Raw genomic sequence first — 26221 nt, forward strand, 5'->3', positions numbered from 1 at the left:
TGATTGAAAGTCATCACCACCTAGCAGCTGTCTGATGACCTCTGTAAAATGTATTAATTGGTCTATTCAGATCCTTCAGGACTTCCAGTCACACCATGGCCTCCATTAACAATTACTATTTTTGGCAGTAGCTGGATAAAAGATGAAGGTCTTAAAGGGTCCTGAAAACCTGATCCTTGTGCTGCTTCAGCCTTGTAGAAGTTTGAGACACTGACAAGACAGGGGGGGGAAAAAAAAAAAAAAAAGACTTCTCCTTCAAGTTAATAATAAAAATAAGGGCTTCGAAACTCCAGGACTCTACTCCCATTTCAACATTGCACTTCAATTATAGTACAACTTTCTCCAGCATAACAGAGGCTCTGTTTTACTTACTTTCTCTGGTTTCCCTGCTGTTTTTCCTATAAAGACAAAGAATCTATGAAAATTTCCTTGGCTTTTACACCCACGTGCCAAAAAGTTGAGGCAAAACACAATTAGTTAACCCGTTCATTTATTCAGTGGATTTCTTTGAGTAAATAAGACACTGCAGAGCCAACACAACGTTCTTGAAAGAGCTTCAGTTAGAGGAAATGAGCCCTTCACATTGTGACTAAAGGACACACTTAGAGGAGAGCAGCATTTTCATCAGGGTATGTTAGATCTACAGTGATAATCTAAATAAATGCCTTTCTTCTAATTATGGAACAACTCCAAAACGTCAGGCTGTATGTATTTTCCCTGCAGGGATACAGATAAAACATCCTGATATCTTCCAGTACCAGGTCTTTAGCTAAACCCAGAGTCAGATGTGAAACAGTAAATTAAATACTCCAAATAAAAGATAGATAATAACATACAGTAACTTGAGCCTCTCTCATCTGCCTACTAGGGAGCAAAGTAAATTAAAATATGAATGTGGAAAATAAGCTTTTTAAGAAAGAAAGCAAGAAACAGGTTTTTCATTCCCCCTTCAGATTAGGGCAGAGTATTTAAATAAACACCCTGTGTGCATCATGAGTGTACACACTAACAGTCTATTTTCAATACCCACAAGACAGCATTTTACTAGTGATTTTAGGACTTGTTAAAATGCTGAACAAATTCAGGGAAACAGGGGATTAAATCCTGACCTTATTAAAGTTAATGTGCAATTTGCCAGAAGCTTCAACAGGGCCTATTTAATCTTTGATTTTTCAAACATTTTGCATTATTTAGGACACTTGTGAAGCAGTTGATAGAAGCAGTGAAAGTCTAAAGACCTTTAATTTGTTCTCAGCTCTGATTTATTACATGACCTCTGTTGAGTAAGGTATTTTATTTCTTCATACCTGCACCTCCGCATCAGAACAGTGAAAAAAACATTCTCATAAAACACCAAGATGCACAAAAGGAAAAGTCTCAGGGTGCACAGCACCACTCCTGTCATTTCACACCTTCTCACACACAAAAGCACTTCGGTGATAATGAGGTTCACAAACATTCTGGATATACAGAGTATTAAGCATCTCTGATAGGTACAAAACATCCTGGGAGATATATTCTCCAAACAGCCATCAGCAACAGCATCTCTTTTCTCTCAAAAACATATTTAACCTGGTTTCCTAAAGCAGAAAGACTTCCACAGTGGTTTGTCAGTGACACCTCTCCCATGCTCATCCAACTCATTAAAATTATTATTTTGAGCACAGACTGGCTTGGGTTGGAAGGGACTTTAAAGACCATCTAGTTCTAACCCCCTGCCATGAGCAGGGAACCCTGCCACTAGATCAGGTTGCACAAAACCTCATCCAACCTGGCCTTAAAAACTTCCAGGGATGGGGCATCAACAACCTCCCTGGGCAACCCATTCCAGTTCCTCACCCCCCTTATAGGGAAGACTTTGTTCCTAATATCTATCCTTAATCTCCCCTATCTCAGTTTAAAACCATTACCCCTTGTCCTAGTACTATCTTCTCTGATTAAAACCCCTCCCCAGCTTTCCTGTAGACCCCTTTCAAGTACTGGAAGGTTCTATAGGGTCTCCTCAGAGCCTTCTCTTTTCTAGGCTGAATAGCCCCAACTCTCTCAGCCTGTCTTCATAGCAGAGCTGCTCCAGCCCTTTGATCATCTTGATGGCCCTTGCACTTGGCCTTATTGAACTTCATGTGGTTTGCACAGGCCAACCTCTCCAGCCTGTCCAGGTCCCTCTGGACGACCTCCTTCTCTGCACCACGTTGACTGCATCACACTGCTTGCTGTCATCAGCAACCCTGCTGTTGGTACACTCAATCCCACCACCTCCATCACCAACAAAGATGTTAAACAGCAACAGTCCCAATCTCAACCCCTCAGCATGTGATGGACTACAAAGACATTGAGTCCTTTATGTTTCCTCCAAATGTGGTACTAGGGAACAAGGAAGGGCACAGATAGTTCAGTCTTTTTCTGGTGGTGTTTGATACAAAACCTGCATGCAGACACCAAACTGCAAGTCAGCAGTAAGCAGAGAGATCAGAACAAGCTGCCATCCAGGACACAAGCTGAATCTGAAGGGACTGTAAAAACAGAGCCTGAGATGCAGGATGTAAAGGATGGAGGACTCGTGGCAGCAGGCTGGAAGATGATGGAAAGGTCCTGAGGCAACAACAGAGGAATGGGAAGGAAGTTGCTGTCCTCAGTGAAACCGTGTTGGGAACAGGCCACAAACATATTTAGAAATATGGCTTTGTTCATTATTCTGTTACAGAGTCACACAATGGCCCTGAAACCAATTTAGATCAAAGTAATAGCTTTTGGATTTTGCACTGGAGGTGTAAAAATCTGTAATCACCACTGACCAATCTCAGATAACATGAGCCAGTCAGCAAGAAAACAGCTATTCCACTGGAACATAATAACTGACAACCAGGTGACAGCTGGATGGACGCTGCTGCTGTTGAGAGAAGAAATTATAGTCAAGTTCAGGCAAATAAGCACACCAAGCCTTTTCCAGGCCTGTCTTCCTTAGGAGAAGAGCTGCTAGGCTGCAAACCCATGCCATCCTCTAATAATAAACCTGCTCATTTTAGATATGATGCTATGGTGATGGCATCATGAACCTTGCATCTGGAATCAGTGAGGAAGGAGGAGATGTGCAGGGCGAAAAGACAGGACTTTTGCCTCCAATAATGCTTCTGTGAGTGACACAGAAAGCCTGGAGGAATATTAAGAAGATACTTCCCATAGCGATATTTTGTTTTCTTCAGCAGTATCACATCCCTCTTCTCAGCTACAGCCATCACTTCGTCACAGTAACAAAGACCTAAAGAAAGGATCTTCGGGTTGCTGAAACTGTGTCTCAGTTACTACAGACTGCTGGATAAAAATCACATTCAGAAGCCAAATCAAGCTTCACCATATTCATATTTAGCTTCTCTTCCTCTTTGATAACTTTGGAAAGCTATTTCAAAATCTCAGTCCTGAAGGAAAATTCTCAGCTTCCTGCCTCAGAAGGCTACTTCTCATATTTTTGTGCTCTGCTCAAATCAATGTTCCTATTTCTCAAAAGGTTATTTTCCTTCTCTCACAGATTTACAGAGGTCATTTATGCTCATACCTATCCTTCAAACAAAAGACTGATGCTCTTTTGCACATATTTCCACAGCTCATCTTCTTGAAAATGGGGACTATTTCAGATGAAGTCTTAACAAAGCCTTGTCTGGCTGCTGCATTAATACTTTCATCTCTAAAAAAGTTATCCTGAAAAAAATGCTTTTTCATGGCTGCATTCACCAGTGGCTTACTCATATTATAGATTAAGACACTAAGAACTTTTCTATTTTCACATAGTGATCTCATGGTTTGCAGCAAAATCCCTTCCAAGTTTGACCTCCAACTTTCTTGAACTGCATCTCATCCCACAGAATTACAGAATCATTATGGCTAGAAAAGACCTCTAAGATCAGAGTCCAGCTGTCCACCCATGAGAAAACAAAACCCCACAACAAAACACCACCAAACAAACAACACAACACCTACCATGCCCACTACAGCATGTTCTGAATTACCACACTTACATGTTTCCTGAATGCCTCCAGGAATGGTAATTCCACCACCTCCCTGGGCAGCCTGTTCCACTGCCTGACAACTCTTATGGTAAAGAAATCCTTCCTAATATCCAATCTTATCCTCCCTGGGTGCAGCTTTGGGCCATTTCCCCTAGTCCTGTTGTTATTTACTTGGGAAAAGAGGTCAACAACCACCTCATTACAACCCTCCCTTCAGGTAGTTGTAGACAGCAATGAGGTCTTCCCTCAGCCTCCTCTTCTCCAAACGAAACAATCCCAGTTACCTTAGCCTCTCCTCACAGAACTTGCTCTCTAGAACTTAGCTAGATCCCATCTCTGTCACTCCAGCTTTCTCACCACCAGATCCTTCTTCTGCATCCACTCTCTTTTCAATGATGCTTCCCAGTCCTACAAGATTTCCTCAGTGCCTTATTACTTTTTGTGCCATTGCAATTAAATAAAACGATGAGGAAGATTAGATTTTCAATGGATGCTTGAGAAACTCCACTAATAATCCCGAGTCCATAGTTGCTTTGCCAAAGCTACCCAATGTTTCTCACCTTCAGTCACTTTCTTCTCTACCATTTTTCTCTGCTTATACCTGTTCTGTCGTATTTCTGCTAGGGCACAAAAATCAAATGCCTTAGAGAAGTCCAGGCAGGCGAGGTCTAATGTACAAGACTTTCTCATTCTGCATCCTCTTGGAGAACTAGACATTGGCACTGTTTCCAGCTTATGTAGCTGGAAGCCAAGTGAGCATTGTCTGCACATGCAAAACCAGGCAATGTTACAGCCTCCCTTCCTAATATCAGGCAGATGTAGAGATACTAGAAGAAAAATAACCCAAGGAAGACCCCACACTGAAAACACAGTGCTAAATGGAAGCATTATCTTTCATCCTGGGAGGCAAAATTCAAGAAGGGCAAACGTAGAGTCTTGCATCTGGGGAAGAACAACCCCATGGACCAGTACAGGTTGGGGGCTGAGCTACTGGAGAGTAGTGTAGGAGAAAGGGACCTGGAGGTCCTGGTGGACAGGAGGATGACCATGAGCCAGCAATGTGCCCTTGTGGCCAAGAAGGCCAATGGCATCCTGGGGTGCATTAGAAAGGGTGTGGTTAGTCGGTCAAGAGAGGTTCTCCTCCCTCTCTATTCTGGCTTGGTTAGGCCACATCTGGGGTATTGTGTCCAGTTTTGGGCCCCTCAGTTCAGGAAGGACAGGGAACTGCTTGAAAGAGTCCAGTGCAGAGCCACAAAGATGATGAAGGGAATGGAACCTCTCCCTTATGAGGAAAGGCTGAGGGAGCTGGGTCTCTTTAGCTTGGAGGAGACTGAGGGGCAACCTCATCAATGTTTACAAATATGTTAAGGGCAAGTGTCTGGAGGATGGAGCCAGGCTTTTTTCAGTGATGACTAGTGATGGGACAAGGGGCAATGGGTGCAAACTGGAGCACAGGAGGTTCCATGTGAGTATCAGGAAGAATGTCTTTCCTGTGAGAGTGACAGAGCCCTGGAACAGGCTGCCCAGAGAGGTTGTGGAGTCTCCTTCACTGGAGACATTCAAAATCCACCTGCACACGTTCCTGTGTGATGTGCTCTGGGTGATCCTGCTCTGGCAGGGAGGTTGGACTAGATGATCTTTCGAGGTCCCTTCTAACCCCTAAGGTTCTGCGATTCTGTGGGAGTGACAGAAATAATGGCATTACAACAGAACATTTATGTAAACCCTCTAACACCCACAGGGAAGGAAAGGAAGTCACTATAGCCAAAAAAATTACAGACCTTGCAGCTTCTGCAATAAATACAGGAAACTTCACCCACAGCCAAGATATCCATCAATATCATTAAAGTATTATGCATGTTACATCCTATCTTTTTGTTTGACTGGCAGCAAAAGCAGAGCCTCCAGAAATCCTGAAGCTTCTGGATGCCTTAGAGAGGCAGCTCAATTTAAATAACTGCTCATCCTACTTGGCCTTTCCCATTCTGAATAGATAGGAAGTAGTTTAAAAAAAAATATCTATCTTATGGTGCATTAAGGCTGAAAAATAATAAAAGGTTGAGTCAGATGTTGCTGTAATTAAAGTGAGAATCCCTCCAAGCTCGATAAATCAAGATACAAGGTTCACCATGGAAAATTACCTCTGCACACGGTACACACGTGTCCACGGTGGGACAAGAGCCAGGATTCTGGCCACAAGGTCCACAAGAGTGCTGGGGGGGTAGCTCTTGTATCTTCCAGTCTTCCAGAGCTCATACAGACCAGTGCCACGGATCACGAGGGTCGGATAGAGCTTCATGCCGTCTGGGCGAAAAGCAGGATTCTCAAAAAACTCCTGCAAAAGCGGAACAAAAAATGCAAGTCAGGGCAAAACGAACTACATTTCCTGGCGCTTTAGTGCCCCAACAAAACTAATTTCAAGATGGATTTTATAAAAGACAATTTTTACTGAGGTTTAAGAATTACTGGCTTACATTGGATTTCCAGTATTTATCAGCTGACGACATTTTCTTAAATAAAAAGAGTACGTTCTAGATTTAAAGAAAAGGACACTAAAGAAAAAAATCCACAATGACAATGCTATGAGCCAAATCTGTACATTACTTCTACCTTTCAGCATGAATTCAAGAGATACTGCACCATTTATTGTAACAGAGTCTGCACAGAATTAGAACAATAGAAATGAGTGTACTTATCTTCAATCTCAGCAGACCACATTTAGAGATTAATCAATGCGTCTGGGATACATCATTTGAATAGCAATGAAGAAAAACAGACTTATTCTACAATGCAGTTCTGAACAATCCTGGTGAAAGGGAGGACAAACTATCTCCTGCAAACTCCTCTGACTAAATCCTACCCCAGAACTGTAAATTGAACAGTCCTAGCTCCCACTACACAGCAACTGCATTTTTTTTTTGAAGATTCAATTTCAGTAATGACAATTAAAATAAAATCACTTACAAAAAAAAAAGGGAAAAAAAAAAAAGCAAGGGAAAAAAAAAAGCAAGGCACCCTGAAGCAGGCAACCATTAAACTGACTTAAGCGATGACATAGCCCTTATTGTAATAGCATCTACAGGCCAGATCTAATACTGGATTAGACTGTTGTACACTTGAAATCCACCACTTGATCCCTCTCCAACATGGTATTTTCATAGCAAAAAAAAATACAAGTTTGTTAAGCTGAGTTAATAGCAGGCTACTGTAGTCCCACCAGTTGCTGAGCCAGCTTTGGTACTCACCAGCACTTGCCAAAGTGCTTCAATACATTCACGTGTCCCAGACCCACTCAGACATTTTGCTACATTTCCTACCAGCGCTGTGACTTAAACCAGCTCCTGGAGTGCTCCAGAAAGCCTTGATGTTGGAATAAAGTGCTATTAGTAACCTGGTGGGAGCAGAATCTTCCCACCTGGTCAACTCTTAAATGGCTCTCTTGGCTTTCTGTGCTCCACAAAACCATGCTTCACCACAATAAAAAGCAGCAAATGACTTGATGCTAGCTTAAGCACACCAAAATTGATCTGCACAGACTCATATGCATGCTAGATCCAGCACAAGGACAAAGAAAGAGAGGTGAGCGAGGGCAGAGAAACGGCAGGGCCATGTCAGCCCAAGCCTTTTCTGGCCACCTCCCTGCCTAAGCCTGGGGCCAGCTCCAGCAGCCTCTGTGTCGCTCACTCACACTCCTCAGCCACCCGACCTGCTGTGCAGCTACAGAGGAAAACAGAGCAGAGAGAAAATCCAGCTGAAAAAAAGAAACCAGTTAAAAAATACCTTATCCAAGCAGACCAGTCTCCTGAGCTATTTATATGATCATGACAAATAGAGAGATGGGGACAACTGAGCCAGTTTGAGAGACAAAATAAGATCTGGACCATGGATAAAGTCATAAAACAATTTGGGTTGGAAGGGACTTCCAAAGGCCACCTAGGCCCCCCTGCCCCTGATCAACTAGATCAGGTTTCTCAGAACTCAGTCCAACCTGACCTGGAATGCTTCCAGGTATAAGGCTTCTACCACCTCTCCAGGCAACCTCGGCCAGTGTCTCACCAGCCTCATTGTAAACAATTTCTTCCCAATATCTACTTTAAATCTCTCCTCTCTGAGTTTAAAACCATCACCCCTTTGTCCTATTACTACAGGCTCTGCTACAAAGTCTGTCCCCATCCTTCTTATAGGCCCTGTTTACATATTGAAAGGCCATAATGAGGTCTCCCTTGAGCCTTCTCTTCTCCAGGCTGAACAAAGTCCACACTGCTGCTGCAAAATTAACTATCAAATTCTGCATTCATGATCTGATGAAGCTTCAGCCATCACCATCCCAGCAGCACTACTGGCTTAAGGAGCAATAAGGCTCCATAAAGACAAAAAAACAACTCAAAGCTACCAGTTTTAAATTTTGTGGGGTTGTTTTTACTCTGATTAACTGTCTGATGTGGGTTACCAGCAGCTTTGCAAAACAGTTGTGCCAAAAGCTGCTGCAAGAACCTCATCCAGGCACAGCCTCATTGCACTCGCCTCTTTACAGAATCACTAAACCATTTGGTTCTCCACATCAGCCTCCAAAGGGGATAACTAACTCATTGCTCCTCAAAGAGTATTCAAGACACAACAACCATCTCACAGAGGTTACATGTCTCATGTCCAATTAAGCTCTGCTTTCTGCAAAGCAAATGGTTTACAAGGGAGTTGGCCAAAGGCAGATAAAGACAGATTACTCTGAACCCTCGTGTCAAGGTGCTCTCTCTGAAGCACGTGTAGATAAAAGGGTTTTCTCCTTTCCTCAGGACAGTTTATGTACTCCATAAACATTCCTGTTTCTCATGACTCTCACACAGTCATGAGATGAAAAAACATAACTCTCATGCCAGCTTCATGAAATAAAATAATTCTCATCAGCTTTGAGATTTGGACACATGTGACTTATCTGGAGGCACTCTGGGCTGGTTTGTGCCCCATGGGCAGCAGATGTGATGGTCCTGCCCACACTTCCAGCCATGCCGTCCTATTCCCAACCCCATGTCACCTCCAACTCATGGTCCCTGACCTGGATGACTCACCTTTCTAATGGGAGAGAATCCAACACTCATTTTGGGGAAAGAGCTTTTCTTTTGATTTAGTGTTAGGCTGCCTTATGGACCAGACCGCTGAGTACTACTGGTGAACCATAGAGTATCTCAAGTTGGAAGGGACCCATAAGGATCATCGAGTCCAACTCCCAGTAAGGAAGAAAGGTCAGAAACAGGATCTGCTCCCATGTGACAGCAGGGAATCATTATGTCTGCTTAATGCATCTCTTAGAAGTGTGTGTCCTCCCTTCTACTCCAAGGGTTCAGTTTGACTTCACAGGGCAATACTGTCACTGGTGGCTGTCAGAGAAGGCAGACATGTGCTGCCCTTGGTTGACCACTCTTACCACTTCTGGTCTGACCCTGGTGTGCATCTGATGCAAAGGGAGGGGAGGAGGGGAGAATAAAAATCACAGGACTAATTTTCAAACCAGCCCACTGAAGCAGGTGTGTCATACAGCATATGAGGTACTGTAGGGTCAGAAAAACAACTCAGAATCCTGTTGTCCTTGAGCAACCCAAAAGGACAAACTTCCATCTTTGGTGGGTGATTTGAGGTGCTTTAATGTAAAACAAAGCAACTGTGAAAGAAAAATAAGAAAATCATGTAAGAGGTTATTGTTCTGAGGAGAGTAGCTCTATGGCCAAATGGCACTGAAGAAGACAAAGACATTAAGGTAAGGAAGCAATGACACTTCCACAATGAGATATAGGAAGGTAGATAAGCCACTCCAGCAAGGCAAAAAGGCTTCCACTAATGTTATGTATCAATATTCGCAATTATACTGAACTGAACACACAAGCATGTGTGATTCACCAGTCAGAGTATTTAAACATGCACTGATTTGCATTGCAGATTAAAAGCAGGCACCAACACAGCACTAGGGTTAAAGCCATCCAGCAGTCAAAGGCAAGGTCAATAGTTAAGGTTTCTAATCACATTGTGAATTTTGCCACTTCACACACACTGCACATTTTACACAAATAAAATAAGCTGGCAGATAATGCTACTTTATACTTCAGCAATGCTGGCATTAAAAAAAAAGTCAACATATTTTCATATTTATTTATTAAACTATTTCTCAAAATATTCCTCTAGTTTAATTATTTCTAAAGTAATTAATTTCAAACAACAAAGCAGTGTCTCCTTTTTTTTCCTGAGCTCTTTTTTCCAGCAGTAAACTTTAAATAGTGTCTGTAAATCCCAATATTTAAAGGCTTAGTCTTTTCCCATTTATAAGCAGCTTTGATTAAGTCTCACATGAAACAAAGGAACTATAAAATGCTAACACATGCCAAGCTTTACTAGGAATTGTAGCCCTTTTTGTTCTTTTTTAATTAGATACCTTAAAAGGTGTCTTTAGCTGATAAAAACGTTCTGAACAGTTTACTGCCAAAACAAATTCAATCCCTAAAGCAACATTAGTTCCGGAGACCACCATCTATAGCATCACTGGAGTCAACAGGAGGCTTTCCATCAGCTCTAGCAAGCACTCAATCAGGGCTTAAATCCATGTCTGCTAATGCACTGTGAAGTTAGAGGTTAAAGATGACCCAAAGAGAAAGGACTCTTACATATTTCCAGTCTTTTGGAATCACTTGAGGATGCAGTGTAGTGCTCTCGCAGGCATGAATATTCCAACTGGAAGCATGCAGGACTTCAAAGATACTAAAGCAATCTTCTTTGAACTTGAAGTTCTCTCCCCTCTAGCTAAAGACTGTAAGCCAACTATTTAACACAACTCATATAATAAAGATGGATGCTAGAGTAAAATTTTAAATTTATGCAAGTAGACAACAGGCAAGACATGAGACATTATGGTTGAGGTTCAATTGTAATAAAAATAAATAAATTTTAAAAAGTCTATTCAGATTAGCTGAAATTTAAATGATCTGGAGGTTCATAAACAGGCACTTCTTCTTACCCTAAAAAAATAATGCTTCTTATAACCTTGCCCAGTTCATGTGGTATTAGAGAAAAGCTGGGTATTTTTTCACATTAAATAACATAGTGAGTAACCAGAGTATCCTGGAATTCACTGATTTTTTTTTGCTTCACCTGAGCTTCATTAAACCTACTTTACTTGTATGAACAGCTGCTCTGTGAATTACAAACAATGAGTCTTAATAAGATCCCATCAACACACTGTCAGTCTACAAGGTTATACAAGTTAGTCACTAACATGTTTTATGAGAACAGTAATTGATTTTAGTAGCATATGCCTTTGTTGTAGAAGTTCCCTGTTATTAAAGCTAATGGCATCTATAGAATCCATTCATCCACCACTCATAAACTCACTGCAACTATGAATAATCAGGGTCCAATGGGTGTAAAATTAGTTATTTAGATGCCAAGAAGCCACTGTTTTTTCCATCAAGGCAGATGTATCAATGCGCATGATTAAATCCTTTCGTCCAACTCTCATCTATTGTTCTGAGTCTTAAAAATTACATGACATTGTAGTTACTGTCCAAGAAAACAGGCATCAATTGAAAACCAAAAGTCAATGTAACAACATTATGTGAACGACAAAAAAAAGACGAGAATAGAAGAGGAGATGGAAGCAGGAGCTAGTGTCATTAACTCAAATATTTCACCTTCCTATATGTTTGAAATAACCTTTAAAAATAGAAAACCCATTACTCACCCATGCATCTGTCCAGAGTTGCAACAGAAAGGTCATAGGATTTGGGATCATAACGAGACCAAACAGCAGTCTATTCACATTTTCAGGTTCAGTAATGGCACAAATCAGCCAGTATAAAGATTATACCTTGCAGTTTCAATCTGATCTTACTGACCTCTTTAAGTACAGAACAAAACACAAATGTGTTTTGAAGACATCCAAAAGCTGCAGTTCTCCAAAAGAGTAAAATATTATTTTATGCAATTCCATTTAATCTATTTACAGACCTAAGATTCAGTTGCAATGTTTAATCTTCTTGCTCTCAAGATGTTCAAATGTTTGAAGAAATAACAGTTATACGGTAAGCACAGCAAGTTTTTAAAGCAATTTACTCAAATATCAGGATTTGTTAAAAATCAAGGTCACCAAAATCTATTTTTTAAAGACTGTCCACTAGAAATCAGATGTCACTCAATTTGACTGCTGAATTGGTTCCTTTATTGCAGTTCCTGCATTAAACAGATGATTAAATTCATGTCTGACTACATGAAGATGAACATTATCTTAACTCTCCATATTACAGCAGTCCTTATCTCCATCAGGCGTATTATTTATAATTATGAATACTGGTAGAACTTGAAAGCTACTGCGTTGAATGACACCTCCAACTCCCTGGGGAATGAACAATCACTTAGTACTTTAATTATATGCATTAACAGAAGCTTGTGGCTCAAAAATGTGTCTCCATTTTAACTCTAAATTTGCATTTTCCCCTTTTTCTTGTAAATGCTTGTCTAATTAAAATGTAATGATAGGATCTGCATTCATTGATGCTGACAATGGCCTACTGACCGAGAAGTAGAGACTAAACTGTGCCTTTTTACTGCCTTTGGAGCAGCCTGGGAACACACGCGTTGCCAAGCACCAGTTGTCACCTGGGAAGCAGAAAAATGCCATGCCAACAGGAAGCTGAGTAGTGGTCATTTTATAGTCACTTAACATCAATCTCTTTCAATTATATGACCTTAGACTTCCTATTAAGTTACTGTAAGGTAGTAAAATACCACTGGTTGGCTGCTCTGAACACTATTTGCTTACAGACTGATTTGTGATAAATGAGGTTTAAGATCTAGCTCACCAGTCAGTGGGATAATTACAGCAAAGAATCCTATTTGCTGTGGTGCATACTATACATGCATATAAGTTCTGAACTCGAGCTGTTGGAGTGAGTCCAGAGGAAATCATGGAGATGATGTGGGGGCTGGAGCAGATCTGCTCTGGAGACAGGCTGAGAGAGTTGGGGTTGTTCAGCCTGGAGGAGAGAAGGCTCTGGGGAGACCTTAGAGCACCTTCCAGTACCTCAAGGGGCTACAAGAAAGCTGGGGAGGGACTTTTGACAAGGACAGGGAGTGATGGGACAAGGAGGAACAGTTTAAAGCTGCAAGAGGGGAGACTGAGATGAGATCTGAGGAAGAAATTCTTTGCTATGAGGCTGGTAACACCTTGGCCCAGGTTGCCCAGAACAGCTGTGGCTGCCCCATCCCTGAAAGTGTTGAAAGCCAGGTTGGATACGGCATGGAACAAGCGGGACCAGTGAAAGGTGTTCCTGCCCATGGCAGGTGGGTTGGAGCTAGATGATCTTTAAGGTCCCTTATATGGTGTCATCAATCTCTATAAAACTGATTAAAAGGTTAACATAAAGTTAAGATAAATCAAGTCACTTCTGCTCACTGTCTGCACTCATTACAAAGTCTCCTACAGATGGGGCAAAAGATTTCTAAAACAAGTGGTCTTTAAGGTGCCTTCCAACCCAAACCATTCTATGATCCAAATTTCCAGATCTCCTGAGAGCACCTATAAAACACTCTGGAATCCAGGGAAGAAAGACCAATGTCCAGTTAATTATTCTATCTTTCGTGATTATTGACAGCAGGCAATAAAATAATTTCAGTTCCTGACACACTCCAGCTGCCAAAGTCACCATATAGTATATAAATACTATTATGGAAACTACTAAGCCCAGAAAACAGTGGCATAAACCCCATAAATCTGCCATAAGAGGGTCAGTTTTGCAACAATGACCAGCATCTATTTTTAGCCCTTCTGCCTGCAAATCTTTCCAATACCAGTAGATACTAGTGTGCAGAAAAATAGCACATCAGACATCATAGCATGGTAATGCACAGTAGGTGAAAAAGTTTGTTTCATATTCATTTTGCATACTTATTTTGCCAGTCTTTAAATTTCTTAAGGAAGATGCTCAAAATACTGAAGTTTATCAGCAGCACATCACTGCAGATCTTGATATGTCTTATTAAACTATCACAATAGAGCAAATTAGCAAAAAATACATGGTTTTGGTTGCTACTTAATGGACTACTCTATATGCTTACTTTAGGATGTTCTTTAAGGCCTCATACATAAGACTTTGAATGTCAAATAAGAAAAGTGGACTTGCCTGCTAACATTCAGAGTGAACAGTGTAAAGGATCTTTCAACTCACCCTACAAGGTGCAGGAAGCTGTAATTCCTCCTTCCTTCCCTGACAGCCTCAAAACCCCAACTCCAAATGCCAAAGAGAACTTTTCCTAAAGCTTTTAACACAAAGGAATCCTCACAATCTTCAGCTTCAGTAAGAACACGTAATCACATCAAACCCAAAAAAGAAATGCTCTTGGGGTGCAAAGCAACCACTATGGTGGTGACAAGCTAACTGACAGGAGAACTTAAGTCCACAGACCTGAAGCTGTCTTCAGTGAGTTATTTACCAAGACTATGCACCTCAGTGTCGTAAATACCCTAATTCTGTATGTGGGGCAGGAAAGTGCTACTGCCAGACAAGGAGGAAACATGCCCACCTCTCACCTCATCCCTCCAGTCTCTTTTTAGTACTAGACTGTCAGGATCTACAGGTTGCCACCTGTCTAACACTCTGCTGGATAGTTGCTCTCTTCAAGTTTGCACAGAACTTAATGCAAGGAGATTTGAGTCTGCAACAGTCCCCAGCACTTCTACAATACAACTCAATAAGAAGAGACATTTGACATTTGGAAGAGGATTTCAACATCCACAGCATGACCTTGGAGGGTGGTTTTGACTTCTGAACACTGTATCTATCCACACACCAAGACAAATCTCTCCAGATTGTGCTCACTGCACCGAGCAGTCCCATCTGCTTCATCTTGCAGGTGCTCCAAGTGAGTCTCCATTTATTACGCAGTTTTGGAGAAACCCATGAGAATACCTCTATCAATTTGCTGTGAAGTTTCACCTTCACTTTAACCAAGCACAGAACTCCAGTCTTTATGTTTCTGGAAGGGTCAGCTTTCCCCCAGGGCTAAGTACAGGAAATACAGCATTTTTCATTGTCTTAAGTACACAAGTTTTGCAGCACAGATCTCTGTAAAGCATGGCTTCTACCCTAAAAATACTGAAGCCCAGCTATATTTGAAGGTCTACTATAATATTTTTGATCATTTAAACCTTTTTAAACTGTGGGCCCAGAACTGCACACAATACTCAAGGTGAGGTCTCAGCCACCCTGATTACAGTGAGATAATCACCTCTTTTGATAGGCTGGCTGGGCGCTATATTTGAAGGCCAACTATAATATTTTTGATAATTTAAATCTCTTTCATCAGACCTCTCCTTTCCATAAGGAGCATCAGTACAACCATGTGCTCTCTCCCATCCCATGCAGCCCTGAAAAAACTTGTCTCGTTTATGTTCACAGCAAAACCATTATGCTTTTTTAAATTAAAAACTAAACAAAAAAACCCCAACAACAACCAACAAACAATACACAAAACCAACAACTAAGTGCTCAAAAATTGAATTTGGACATCATGGTTTATCCACCCTGAAGGCAAGCATTCAGTTGCTACTGATGATTTGTGCTTAAATACGTATTTTACTGAATGATGCTCTGTTTGTCTAAATGCCTGGCAAATCTGCATTCTCCGTCCAAGACACATCCCTTTATTCTTGCCTTCCTTTTCATTTGGCTGTATGTTCCCAGCCATATGCTTCAGCAGCAAGGGGTCTTAGTGAAAGAGCCCCAGAAAACAACTGAATGATGGAGAGAAAAAAACACCACTTGAAAAGAGCCTATGTACAGTTGTCTAAGGGCTGGTATAAGTGCAGCAATGATCTCTTAGTTCAGGTAGAAAAATGGTCTCAGAAGCTTTTTCTGAATGGGAAGTCATTTTAGAGGTAGTGATTGTAAGTATCCTAACTTTTACGTCTGGCATGCTGGAGGAAAATATGTGAGTGGACAAAATACTAATTCAGAAAGACCAAGGAAGCAATGCAATATCCATAATAATTGTAGTTTTTCCACACAGCCCTGGAACGTATAACGTCCATACTACTGGCATAGCTGTATGTACTGTTTCTATGCAGTATAACAAAATGTAGCAAAGATCAGGCTGTTACTGACACGCCCCTCCTTCGCATTTTCTGGTTTAAGTTGTGACACCCTGGTCCACATAATGCATAGATCCCCAAATGATGCGGAAGATAAGGGACCAGTTTTACCTGTATTCTTGAATTCATTCAGCTATTCTGCTCCTGCATGTTGTCACACCGAGGGCTGAAGCTTTAACTTCTATTTCTTTCCTACATGCTGCACACGTATCCAGAGAGGTCTGACCTGCTTTGTAGGAAACATACCCAGAGCCACAGCAAACACACCCAGCGAGCAAATAAAAGTTATTTCCACACAGACGCTGTGGGGGGAAAGAAACTTTATTCACACAATTTGACCATCTGGAGAAATGGGCACACACTGGGGCTTTATCTAGATACTTTATGCACATAAATATGAGTGCAATTATCTGTGAAAATAGTGTCTAAAAATAGCCTGCTCCTTACTACGATGATTCTCATTAACATAAAAATTACCACAGCATTGGCCATAGTTCATGAAACTGTAATTGTTTCCAAAGTAGAGAGCTTTTTATGTCTACCATTTACTAGGATTCCAACAGAAGCTCTAGTAACTGAAGGACTGATCATTAAATGCTGCCTAATCTGTTTCTGTCAATGTGCCCGTGAAAAAAAAGACAAGAAATTTTCAGAGGTAATGCTGGCTACCTGCCAATAATAGTGTTTCAATGAGATGTTCAGTAGGAATTGAAAGGAAACTCATTTACCCCACTAAACATTTCCAAGCTGTATTTAAAGATACAGATAATTGTCTTCCCAAAAGAGTAAAAATCAATGTAGATCAACAGTTAAACTGACTTTTATCACAGTTATTAAAAGCTCCTGATAGAGGTGCAATATATTATTTTAATTATAAATTTCACCTCCTTGATAAAAATGAGAGCCCTGAGGAAAACTATCTCCTTATTTACAGCTAAAGGCAATACAACAGTATTTACAGTTTTACAACAACATCGAACACACTGCAACTACTGCATTACTCAACCATTATTTTTCTTTCTCATGTTCAACACACCCAAGGAGGCTGTAGCCCTCTGCATAGACAAACTTGGATCACAGATCTGGATTAGGCTTTTCATTAAAATTAGTCTATTTCTGAGAAATGCTTATTTTGCAGTTCCTTCAGAAAAGAAACCCAGTTTGACCCATGAATGTAAAAAAAGGAATTTTCACCAGACTAAAATAATTCAATTATTGCATTTTATTTACAGAATACAAGAATGGCTCTGCTGAATTGAACCAAAAATCTCTTCAGTGTGATACTTGTCTCCAGTACTGGCCATTAAATGGTCCTGCCTATGCTTTTACCTTCATAATTTTATATATATGAGACTGCAGATGGACAGGGGTAAGCCACAGGACCTCCTCAAGGAAAAAGAGCTCATCAGCAACTGAAGATCTACCCAATGTTTCTGGGCAGCATCCACCAGCTGTCACATGCCTTCAGAGCTGAAGGCGTCTGTCAGCAACCTTCTATATACTTTCCCAGCACTTCCCACATTTGGAATTTCTAACCTTTCAACTCTCCTCCCTGTTCCCTTTCCTTCTTTCCTGCTCCCCAGATTAATTTCATCTATGAAGGGTCTTTAAAGTTGTTTGAAATGGGCTCACAGCCATCCCTCTTGGAAGACCAAGAGGAACAGCAATGGCAAATCATGCTTAGGCAGACCATAAAAACAAAACAAAGGCAAATGTAGCAGTATCTTCTCCATTAATAGATGTTACTAGCTTAGTAATTTATTCTAGACCAGATACAGTTTGTTGATTACACTATTGCCACTCAGCGGCTCTGCAGAAACAGAATGAGCAGTTAGTAACAACACCTTGGGAATTCTTTAGCCTCCTAAAGTTTTTGCTTAAATCCAAAGTTCTGCTTGGTAGCCCTCTTGGCAAGTGTGATTCATTAATCCTCCCAACCATTTACCCCCAGAGTCACCTCATCTCTCTCGTGCTATAACAGCAAAGCTGAGTGTTTATCGCATTCCACAGAATGAGGTGTCTGCTCTGGCAACAATTCCATTATTCCCGCTGAGTCCTTGATTTATTTTAGCTATTATTCTAATTATTTTCTTAGACCACCTGCTACGTAAGGCACTGCAAATCAGTCCTATCTGTTATGCTTGCATTTGCCAACAATAAGTGGCAGAGTTCGTGTGTGTGAATGGACACTACCTGGCACAGCCACATGGGTGGTGGGAGGAAGCACAGCATATTCCCTCCCTGCAGCATTTTCCCATATGCGGAGTGGGGTGGAAAGGCCTGAAGTTGAAAGGAAATCCTCTGAGGCTATAAAAAGAATCAATAATAAGGGAAGAAAAGAGGCATAATGGGGGAAGGAGTGGAGAAGCACAGCATAACTGGGATGCAGGTCTAGTACATCCACTCTGTTTAAAAACAGTAACTGTGATAACCTGGAGGACAAAGGCAGGTAAAAAGCCAGTCAACTGCCACTTACTATTAAAAAGAAAATATACATATAAGGGAAGATATAATATTATGCACTCCTATCCATAAATTTTTGAATAATTATTAATAAACACTCCATGAAAACAGTTGCTCTACACAGACAACTTTAAAAACCTAGATATGATTACAAAAGAGTAACTGACGGGCATCCTAGCTGCTGGGGGAAGTAGCTGGAAACACTTTGAAATCAATAGGTCGTAAGGGACAGAAGCAACGTTTCTCTTGAAATCATAATTACCTGTTCAATTTGAAGAAGCACCCAGTATTTTTAGCACGCAGTCAGCACAATCAGCAACTTACTATCTTCCCTTGAGAAGCCCCTGTATTTAATATATCAACTGGTAACAAAGGCAAGGTGCTTAGAGCTCCTTCTAAACTCATTTGGTTCCTTTTTGTCCTACCTTTCCCTGGTACAAAAAGCAGCGTGGCTAGAAAGGAGGTTAGTGTCACAACAGATAGCTTATTTATATGTGGTGCTGTATCAATATTATTTCACACTGATAAATATTTAGACACTTCTAATACATAAAAATAATGTGAGAGCAAAGAGAGGAACCAAGTAGAGAGCATCTGTTGTGCTCTTGCAACAGCACTAAGCTGTTCATGAGCAGCAGTAGTGGTATTACATATTTATGTGGTATTCTCCTAGTTCAGAAAAACATATAATCTTCCTGTAAGATACCATTGACTTTCTGGGACAAAGACAGCTGTGGCTTATCAACGATCCTCATAGATTTTTGACCTTGTAGTTGTAGTTCAGCATAAGTTCAGAAAATAACTCAAAGCCATGATATAAATTTTTAAGGTGGAAAATAGAGAATGTACTGCCTTTCTGAATCCCTGGGAAAAAAAGGAATTACTGTCTCATTAATATTTCTATTATGTTGACCAGTGCAGGGCTCTGCAAATAAAATAATAAAAAAAAGGAGTTGTTTTACCCCCTATTGTCTCATATTTAAGATGAAGAACCTTTTAAAAAGAAAATATAAAACATTTCAGATAGGATGAGAAAGGCAGAGGACAAAAAGGAAGAGGATAACTGTGTCTTGTTTACCATTCTGTCTTGCAACATGTCACAGTGATCCACAACCTCTCTACTCTCATCCCCTGCAGCTCCATTTTCTGAAACACACGGTGATCATTTAACTGGTCATCAACTCTACAGCTGACACTTCCACACCGGTCTGTTCTGATGTGCTGTCTGGTCCCAGACCACGTGGGAACCCTCTCTCACAAAAGCAGGTTTCTTTATTCCGTCTTGCCTCCCACACTTCCTTCTCTTTAAAGCAACACAGATGTAATTTCTTTTTTTAATTTGAGAATCACTAGATTGCTTTGTTTTGAAAAGAGCTTTAAGATCAAGTCCAATCATTAACCCAACACTAATAAGGCCACGAGTAAACCATGTCCCTCAACAACACATCCACATGGCTTTGGAATCCCTCCAGGGATGTGGACTCCACCACTGCCTGGGCAGCCTGGGCCAGGGCCTGACAACCCTTGCCAGGAAGATATTGCTCCCAACATCCAATCTAAACTCCCCTGGTGCAACTTGAGGCTATTTCCTTTTGTTCTGTTGTTTGTTCCTTGGGTGAAGAGACCAACCCCCCCTTGGCTCCAACCTCCTTTTAGGCAGTTGCAGAGAGGGAGAAGGTCTCCCCTCAGCCTCCTTTTCTCCAGGCTGAACACCCCCAGTTCCCTCAGCTGCTCCTCGTCACACTTGCGCTCCAGACCCTTCCCCAGCTCCCTTGCCCTTCTCTGGACACACTCCAGCCCCTCAATGTCCTTCTGCTGGTGAGGGGCCCAAAACTGACCCCAGGATTCACAATGCGGCCTCACCAGTGCCCAGCACAGGGGACGATCCCTGCCCTTGTCCTGCTGGTCATACTAGTGCTAGACATAACCCACAATGCTGGTGGCCTTCTTCACCACCTGGACACACGCTGGCCCATGTTCAGCTGCTGTCGACCAACATCCCCAGGTCCTTTTCCACCAGGCACTTTCCAGCTGCTCTTCCCCAAGCCTGGAGCTTTGTCTGGGGTTGCTGTGACCCCAGGGCAGGACCCAGCACTTGGCCTTGTTGAACCTCATACAATTGGCCTCAGCCCATTGATCCAGTCTGTAACACACACTGACATGATCTATCACCTCTTCCCCACCAGCCCACCTCTCCAACACCCAGTTTTTCTTTCTCACTCTGCAGCAACTGCATTACTTCTGAGGGCTTCATTCTCCACACTGATTACTCATCCTCCAGTTCCTCATTTGTATGTTCACTGGCATCAAATCTTAATTTGATCTGTAAGTCCTGCTTCAAATTTCTGAACTCATTAACTTAGCTGTCACAAGCTGGTCTTCACCCCATCACCCTCTATATTCTTGAATTCCTCCTCTTAAGCTATCACTTGGTTTTATTATTTCCCTGCTTAGCATTTCTCTTTCCTGGCTCTCCAAACAGTCTTTGTGCCACTTGCAGTCCTTCAACAAGAAAATCTGATCTTATCTTAACCTTTGCTTTTCTAAACTGAAAAATTCATTAATTGTCTTTGTACTCCTTTCTCATTCACTCTCACTTCTTCCATCCTTCCCCATCATAACGTGCAAACTCCTTCACTGTCATGTCCCAGAGCTGGCCCACCATCAATATTGGTTTTCCAAGCTCCTAAAACCAAGAGACTTCTCTGGCAGAAAAAGTCTAAACCAGCTGATCTTCTCTGCTTTGTTTTCTCCTTCTCTTGTTTGTCTATGCTCAGCTATTTTCCCAGATTTCTTTTAATCCTTCCTCTCACAATTCCAGCCTTTTCACCAAAATTTTTGCCTCCTCTTTCTGAAAACTTTGCCTTCTGCCTCTTCCACTTCTGCAAAAACTGTCATTAATAAATGGACAAAATATAGCATTACACTTCCCCCAACCATCAGGTGAGCCTGCTGGCCTGCAGAAACTGGTGGCAGTTCAGCATCACTTGAAGTTATACCTTTTAAAAGACTTCCTAAATCTCCTGCAATGAAGCAGGAGCAACGCCAGATCCGACAGTGGATAAGCCTTAGCCATTTATCATTAATAAGCAGCAAAGAATAACACACTAAATACTTTCTATAGAAGCTTGTAATTCTGCCTTAAATAATTCCTCCCTCTTCAGTTTTACGTGTTGCAAATACCATAGATTACCGTCTCCTCTTTGCTGAGTCTTATGCAAGGTTAGCTCTTTAAATCTTTCAGTCAGTATTGCTGTTCTTCCACCATAAATTCTCTCCAGCCTAGAATTACTTCGGTAATGACAGGCCCATAAAGAACCCAGAACTACAGCTGCAACTTAATGAGATATCGAGTAAGGGACTCTGCTTTTGCAGTATCCTACATAACAAGTAATTCCATGAAAACACAGCTCATGTGATGTCCACTCTCTATCTCCTTCAGCACTGTAAGAAAATAAACCAGGAGCAAAAGAGTCTGGGACATGAATTTTGAGTTAACTTTCAGATCTGTCACTGACTTCACCTCTAGTTTTATGCACACCGATTTGCCCCAGTCCCTCTCTACTTTGTTACATGAATGTAATATTCAACAAGTACTATGACATGTTTATGAAGAGCTCAAGAAATTCCACACAAAGTGCCTTAGAAAAAGTACTGACCAGTTTTTAGAACTTCCTTTCTGTACCAGTACAGTTGCATTTTCACTTGCTTCTTTATAGATGTGCCTGTTTGCAGCTTACCAAGATAAACCACTGCTTTCTGCCTATATTTCTAATCAACATATTCCATCGCCCTGATAGCTTTTTTGTGCCAGAAAGCACCTACTCTAACCTTGCACAGAAACATAACTGTGATTCCTCTATGATAACTGCAAAAGCACTATTTAAAAAAAACAACCAATTTTGCCTTAAAAAAAAAAGAAGGAATGAAAAAGAATATATCAAACTACCAGGTGAAGTGGTTAACTGCCTACACTATTTACCATTTGCTCTTTTCTCATTTCAGTTTCTCTAGAAATAATTTCGTATTTTCTTCCATATCACTGATAAAGGTATTGCATAGCACTGAGCCAGGAACTGAGATGCTGTGTAATACACCTATACACTCTAGTTTTCAATGAATTACCTTCAAAATAGTATGCTTTTAACTTTTCTAAATCCAAGGAAAGAAAACCACCTTGGAAAAAAGTAAGAGCCCTAGTTAATATTGGAAGAGCTATATTCCACAGAGACCTGAGTGACTCAGTCTTTCATGAGGCAAGGACATAATTTTCTGGATGAAGTAGTTCAACAAATCCTTCTCACCCTCCACCTTCAAAAACGCGTTTTAAATTATTTGTCCTTAAGAAACAATTCTGGCCAGCATCATAGCTAATAGCTGACCTAAGAAAGAGGCAGCATTAGATGGAAAAGCTGGAACAAACCAGAAACTCCTGGTTATTTTAAGGCATACTCACAACAAACTGGTCCATGTCTCTTTCAAGCCCCATGTTTGGTAGATCAGGCATCATGTGGGCCACCACTTTGAACCCAGCATCCTTGGCTAAGTGAAAAGACTCGCACACAGCTTTCACGGTGTGACCTCTGGGAAGAGAGGAAAGAGATTCAAGATCACACAGAAAAAGATGAAATTTTGATATACTTAATTGAGATTATTCTCTAGGAAGTCAAAAGGGTTGAGTTTTATTATCAGTTTATCATCACTCAAAATCTTGTTGCTAATAAAGTAAACGGCACCAGGAGCTAAAAGTAGTCCAGTTTGCTGCTTTTATAGCAGGTGAACCACACCAAGGCTCCAGCTATTTAAATCATAGCCTGAGAAAAGCTGCTGAAATTCAATTTGTAAAGCAATGACATAAGTTGATGCCATAGCACAAGCCAGGGCACACTGCACTGAAAACTGTGTATAATCAAAATGAAGCATAACCAGAAACAAAAGCAACAGAAGAGGAAAAGCAGAAAAAGGCTGGGGGCTAAGTTAAACCACCTAGCTAGAAAATCATCCTGCAACATGCTTGCCAAACACTCCAGTACTCCTTTTAGAGATGCACAAACTCTTCTCAGCTTCTGAGATGTGCCAAACCCACAAAACATAGCCTGGACTGGGATTCTTGAAGGATTTAATGCTCTTCTCCACTGACATCAAACCAAACTAACTCAGATTTGCTCTGCAGAAGATTGGAGAGAGTGGAAGCACAAATATGTCAAGAAAAAAGGTTGAATCTCACATAGCTCATTAGTCTCAAGCAAAATCCCCTCTCCTTCCATCTCCATGGCTCAGGAGCCTTCTTCCGCAATAGCAATCATTATCACTAGAAACAGCTACTAGGTTTCCATCATATGTGACCAGTCTTCCCACAAAGTCCTTGCCTCCACTCTACCCCAGCCAGGAAAGCCCTTCCATTACTGACTGGCATTTCTGGACATTTCTACCATCTCAGCATCTGCTACCTTCTTTCCTCTCCAAATTCCATGTTCTTCCCATCACACTTTCACACCAGTTCACCCTGTTTTTTTGGGATTTGCTGCCAACAGATTAGCTCAGCAGTTGATTCTTCTTCTCCTCGACAGTCCTTTAGATGAAAAATTAATGCCATCTGGGCAACTCTACAAATGCATGCTCCTGCTAAGACTCAACATTAACCAAACCAAATAGCTTCTTCCCTTTTTTAAAGACCTCCTCCTTCCTCTCTATTGGAAGACTCTGCTTCTGTTAAACCTCTACATGTATTTTTATTACTCTCATTTTATTTATGATTTTTTTCAGAAGTATTACAGTGTTTTTCTAAGATTGTTCAAGGACAGTATTACTCAAGACCTTGAGTAGCCTGAGGGGAATAATGAAGACTTGCTTCATAAATAAAAATTATTTTCTTATTAGAAGTGGAATTTGAGCTGCATCAATAACTTGATTATTTGACGCCTAGATCTGTTCTTGAATATTTTTTCTGCCTCACAGCCACCAAAAGCACTCAAAAACCTCACTAATGACTTATGGAACATAATAGAAAGTAATTTCCAAACAGTTAGCCTAATTGGTTGTAATCTGACATTTTGCTACAAGCAAAATATTAAAAGTTTAAAGCCAAAACACTTCCCCCACAAAGTAGAAGAACAGAAGCAAAATGAGGTCATTTCAAAAGAAAGAGAAATTCGAATCACCCTTCTCTCAAAGTATATTCGAATTCATTGCATTGAGAACCTGGAAGGAGATATTTGAGTGAACAGCCGGCGTTTTCTCTGCTCTGAGACAGCCTGCAGCAAAGCCTTTTAGGAATTCTGCAAGCAGCTTTGAGAAGTGTCAAAAACCTTTACAAATATAATTCTATACACAATTACTTTTGAGTGAAATCAAGTCAGTAATATACTACTTCATTCTTCTTCTGATTCATCAGCTGGAAAGCAAGGGTTCATTAGCAAACGTACAAGCCCAAAGTGATGTACAGCATTGAATGATTTATGGTACCAGCTCTGATGTGACTGACAAAACTGGAGGAACACTTGAAGATGCCTGAAGTGATAGCTAAGTGGCGTTTCACTGTTCCACCTCAGGACAGGACACTTCTAAAATATTTCACGTAAAAAAAGATTTTTAAAAGCTGAAGAGAAATTAATTGTTACATTTATAATTTGTGCCAGAATTAACTGTACATGAATCCATCTAGGCTAAAAGTGAGATCTAGGTACATTCCTTACTATGGATCTTTTCCTTTGGAAAGCTCTGACATCTAGAGGAGGAAAACATGACCTATAAATGTTATCTTTTAACTCTTGGACTAAATAAATGGCTTTTTCTGTCTACTGAGACCCAGAGCCTGATCACTTCATAGCAGTGACATCCTGCACTTCCATGCACCAGCAATACTGCAGCTAAACCTGCAGGAGAAACTAATTTTGAATTCTTTCTTTAAGTCTCAAGAAGAAAACGTCCAACATTTTCAGTTCTGCACTACTGCCTTTAAGGTTAACAAAAATGTGCTTTGCTTATTGAACCATAATCTCTCTGTCATTACTTATAATTGCAGTTATTAAACATCTTTGGTAGGTGACTGGAATATGCAGTAAGAATGAAAGCAAGCTGACCAAGTGTCAGAAGTTAAAAAACAACAGAAAAATCACTTATTTCAAAATCTGAATGGAATTATGGGACTTGTAATAAATAAAAAAAGAGATTAGCTTACTTGTGGGTAAGGAGTGGGAAGAACAATGTATTGTGCACTCTCCTACATAGGACAACTGTTCTTTTCACCATAGGTCCAAGATGAAAAGGAATAAATCCCAGGCCTCTTGCAAATATATTTTGCAATCCCTAGAGATACTGTATGCCTAAGATCACTGTAGTTAATCTACCAAGTGGTGTTGTTTCTGCCTATGTTTTATCCTCTGTACTTGCCAGTGTCATCTCTCTTCTGCAATACTCAGCAGAAAAAGGTATCTAGTGTAAATAACACACTGTTTGCTGGTAAAGTTGCTCCAATAGATTATACTGCATTGTATCTGCTCAAGCCTACAGATTATAAATTAGGCATGACAAGAGCTATGAGCTCTCTCTGGGCACATGTTCTACTTCATAAAACCACATTTATTTATGAAGCAAATAATAAATAAAAAAAAGAGATGTACAATAC

At 40.8% G+C, this 26221-nt stretch overlaps 1 protein-coding gene across 1 annotated transcript in view; it reads right to left on the reverse strand.

Moving 5' to 3' along the window:
• Positions 1–26221, reverse strand: part of ELP3 (elongator acetyltransferase complex subunit 3) — a 96874-nt gene that overhangs the window by 37657 nt on the left and 32996 nt on the right. Inside the window, exons 9-10 of the mRNA XM_010002183.1 lie at positions 23051–23177; positions 6146–6339 (exon numbers count right to left, since the gene is read on the reverse strand). Coding sequence (XP_010000485.1) covers positions 6146–6339; positions 23051–23177 — 321 coding nt within the window. The remainder of the gene's footprint in view (positions 1–6145; positions 6340–23050; positions 23178–26221) is intronic.

The sequence above is a fragment of the Chaetura pelagica genome, unplaced genomic scaffold, assembly GCF_000747805.2.
Source record: "Chaetura pelagica isolate M959 unplaced genomic scaffold, ChaPel_1.0 scaffold107, whole genome shotgun sequence".
Classification (NCBI taxonomy): Eukaryota; Metazoa; Chordata; class Aves; order Apodiformes; family Apodidae; genus Chaetura; species Chaetura pelagica.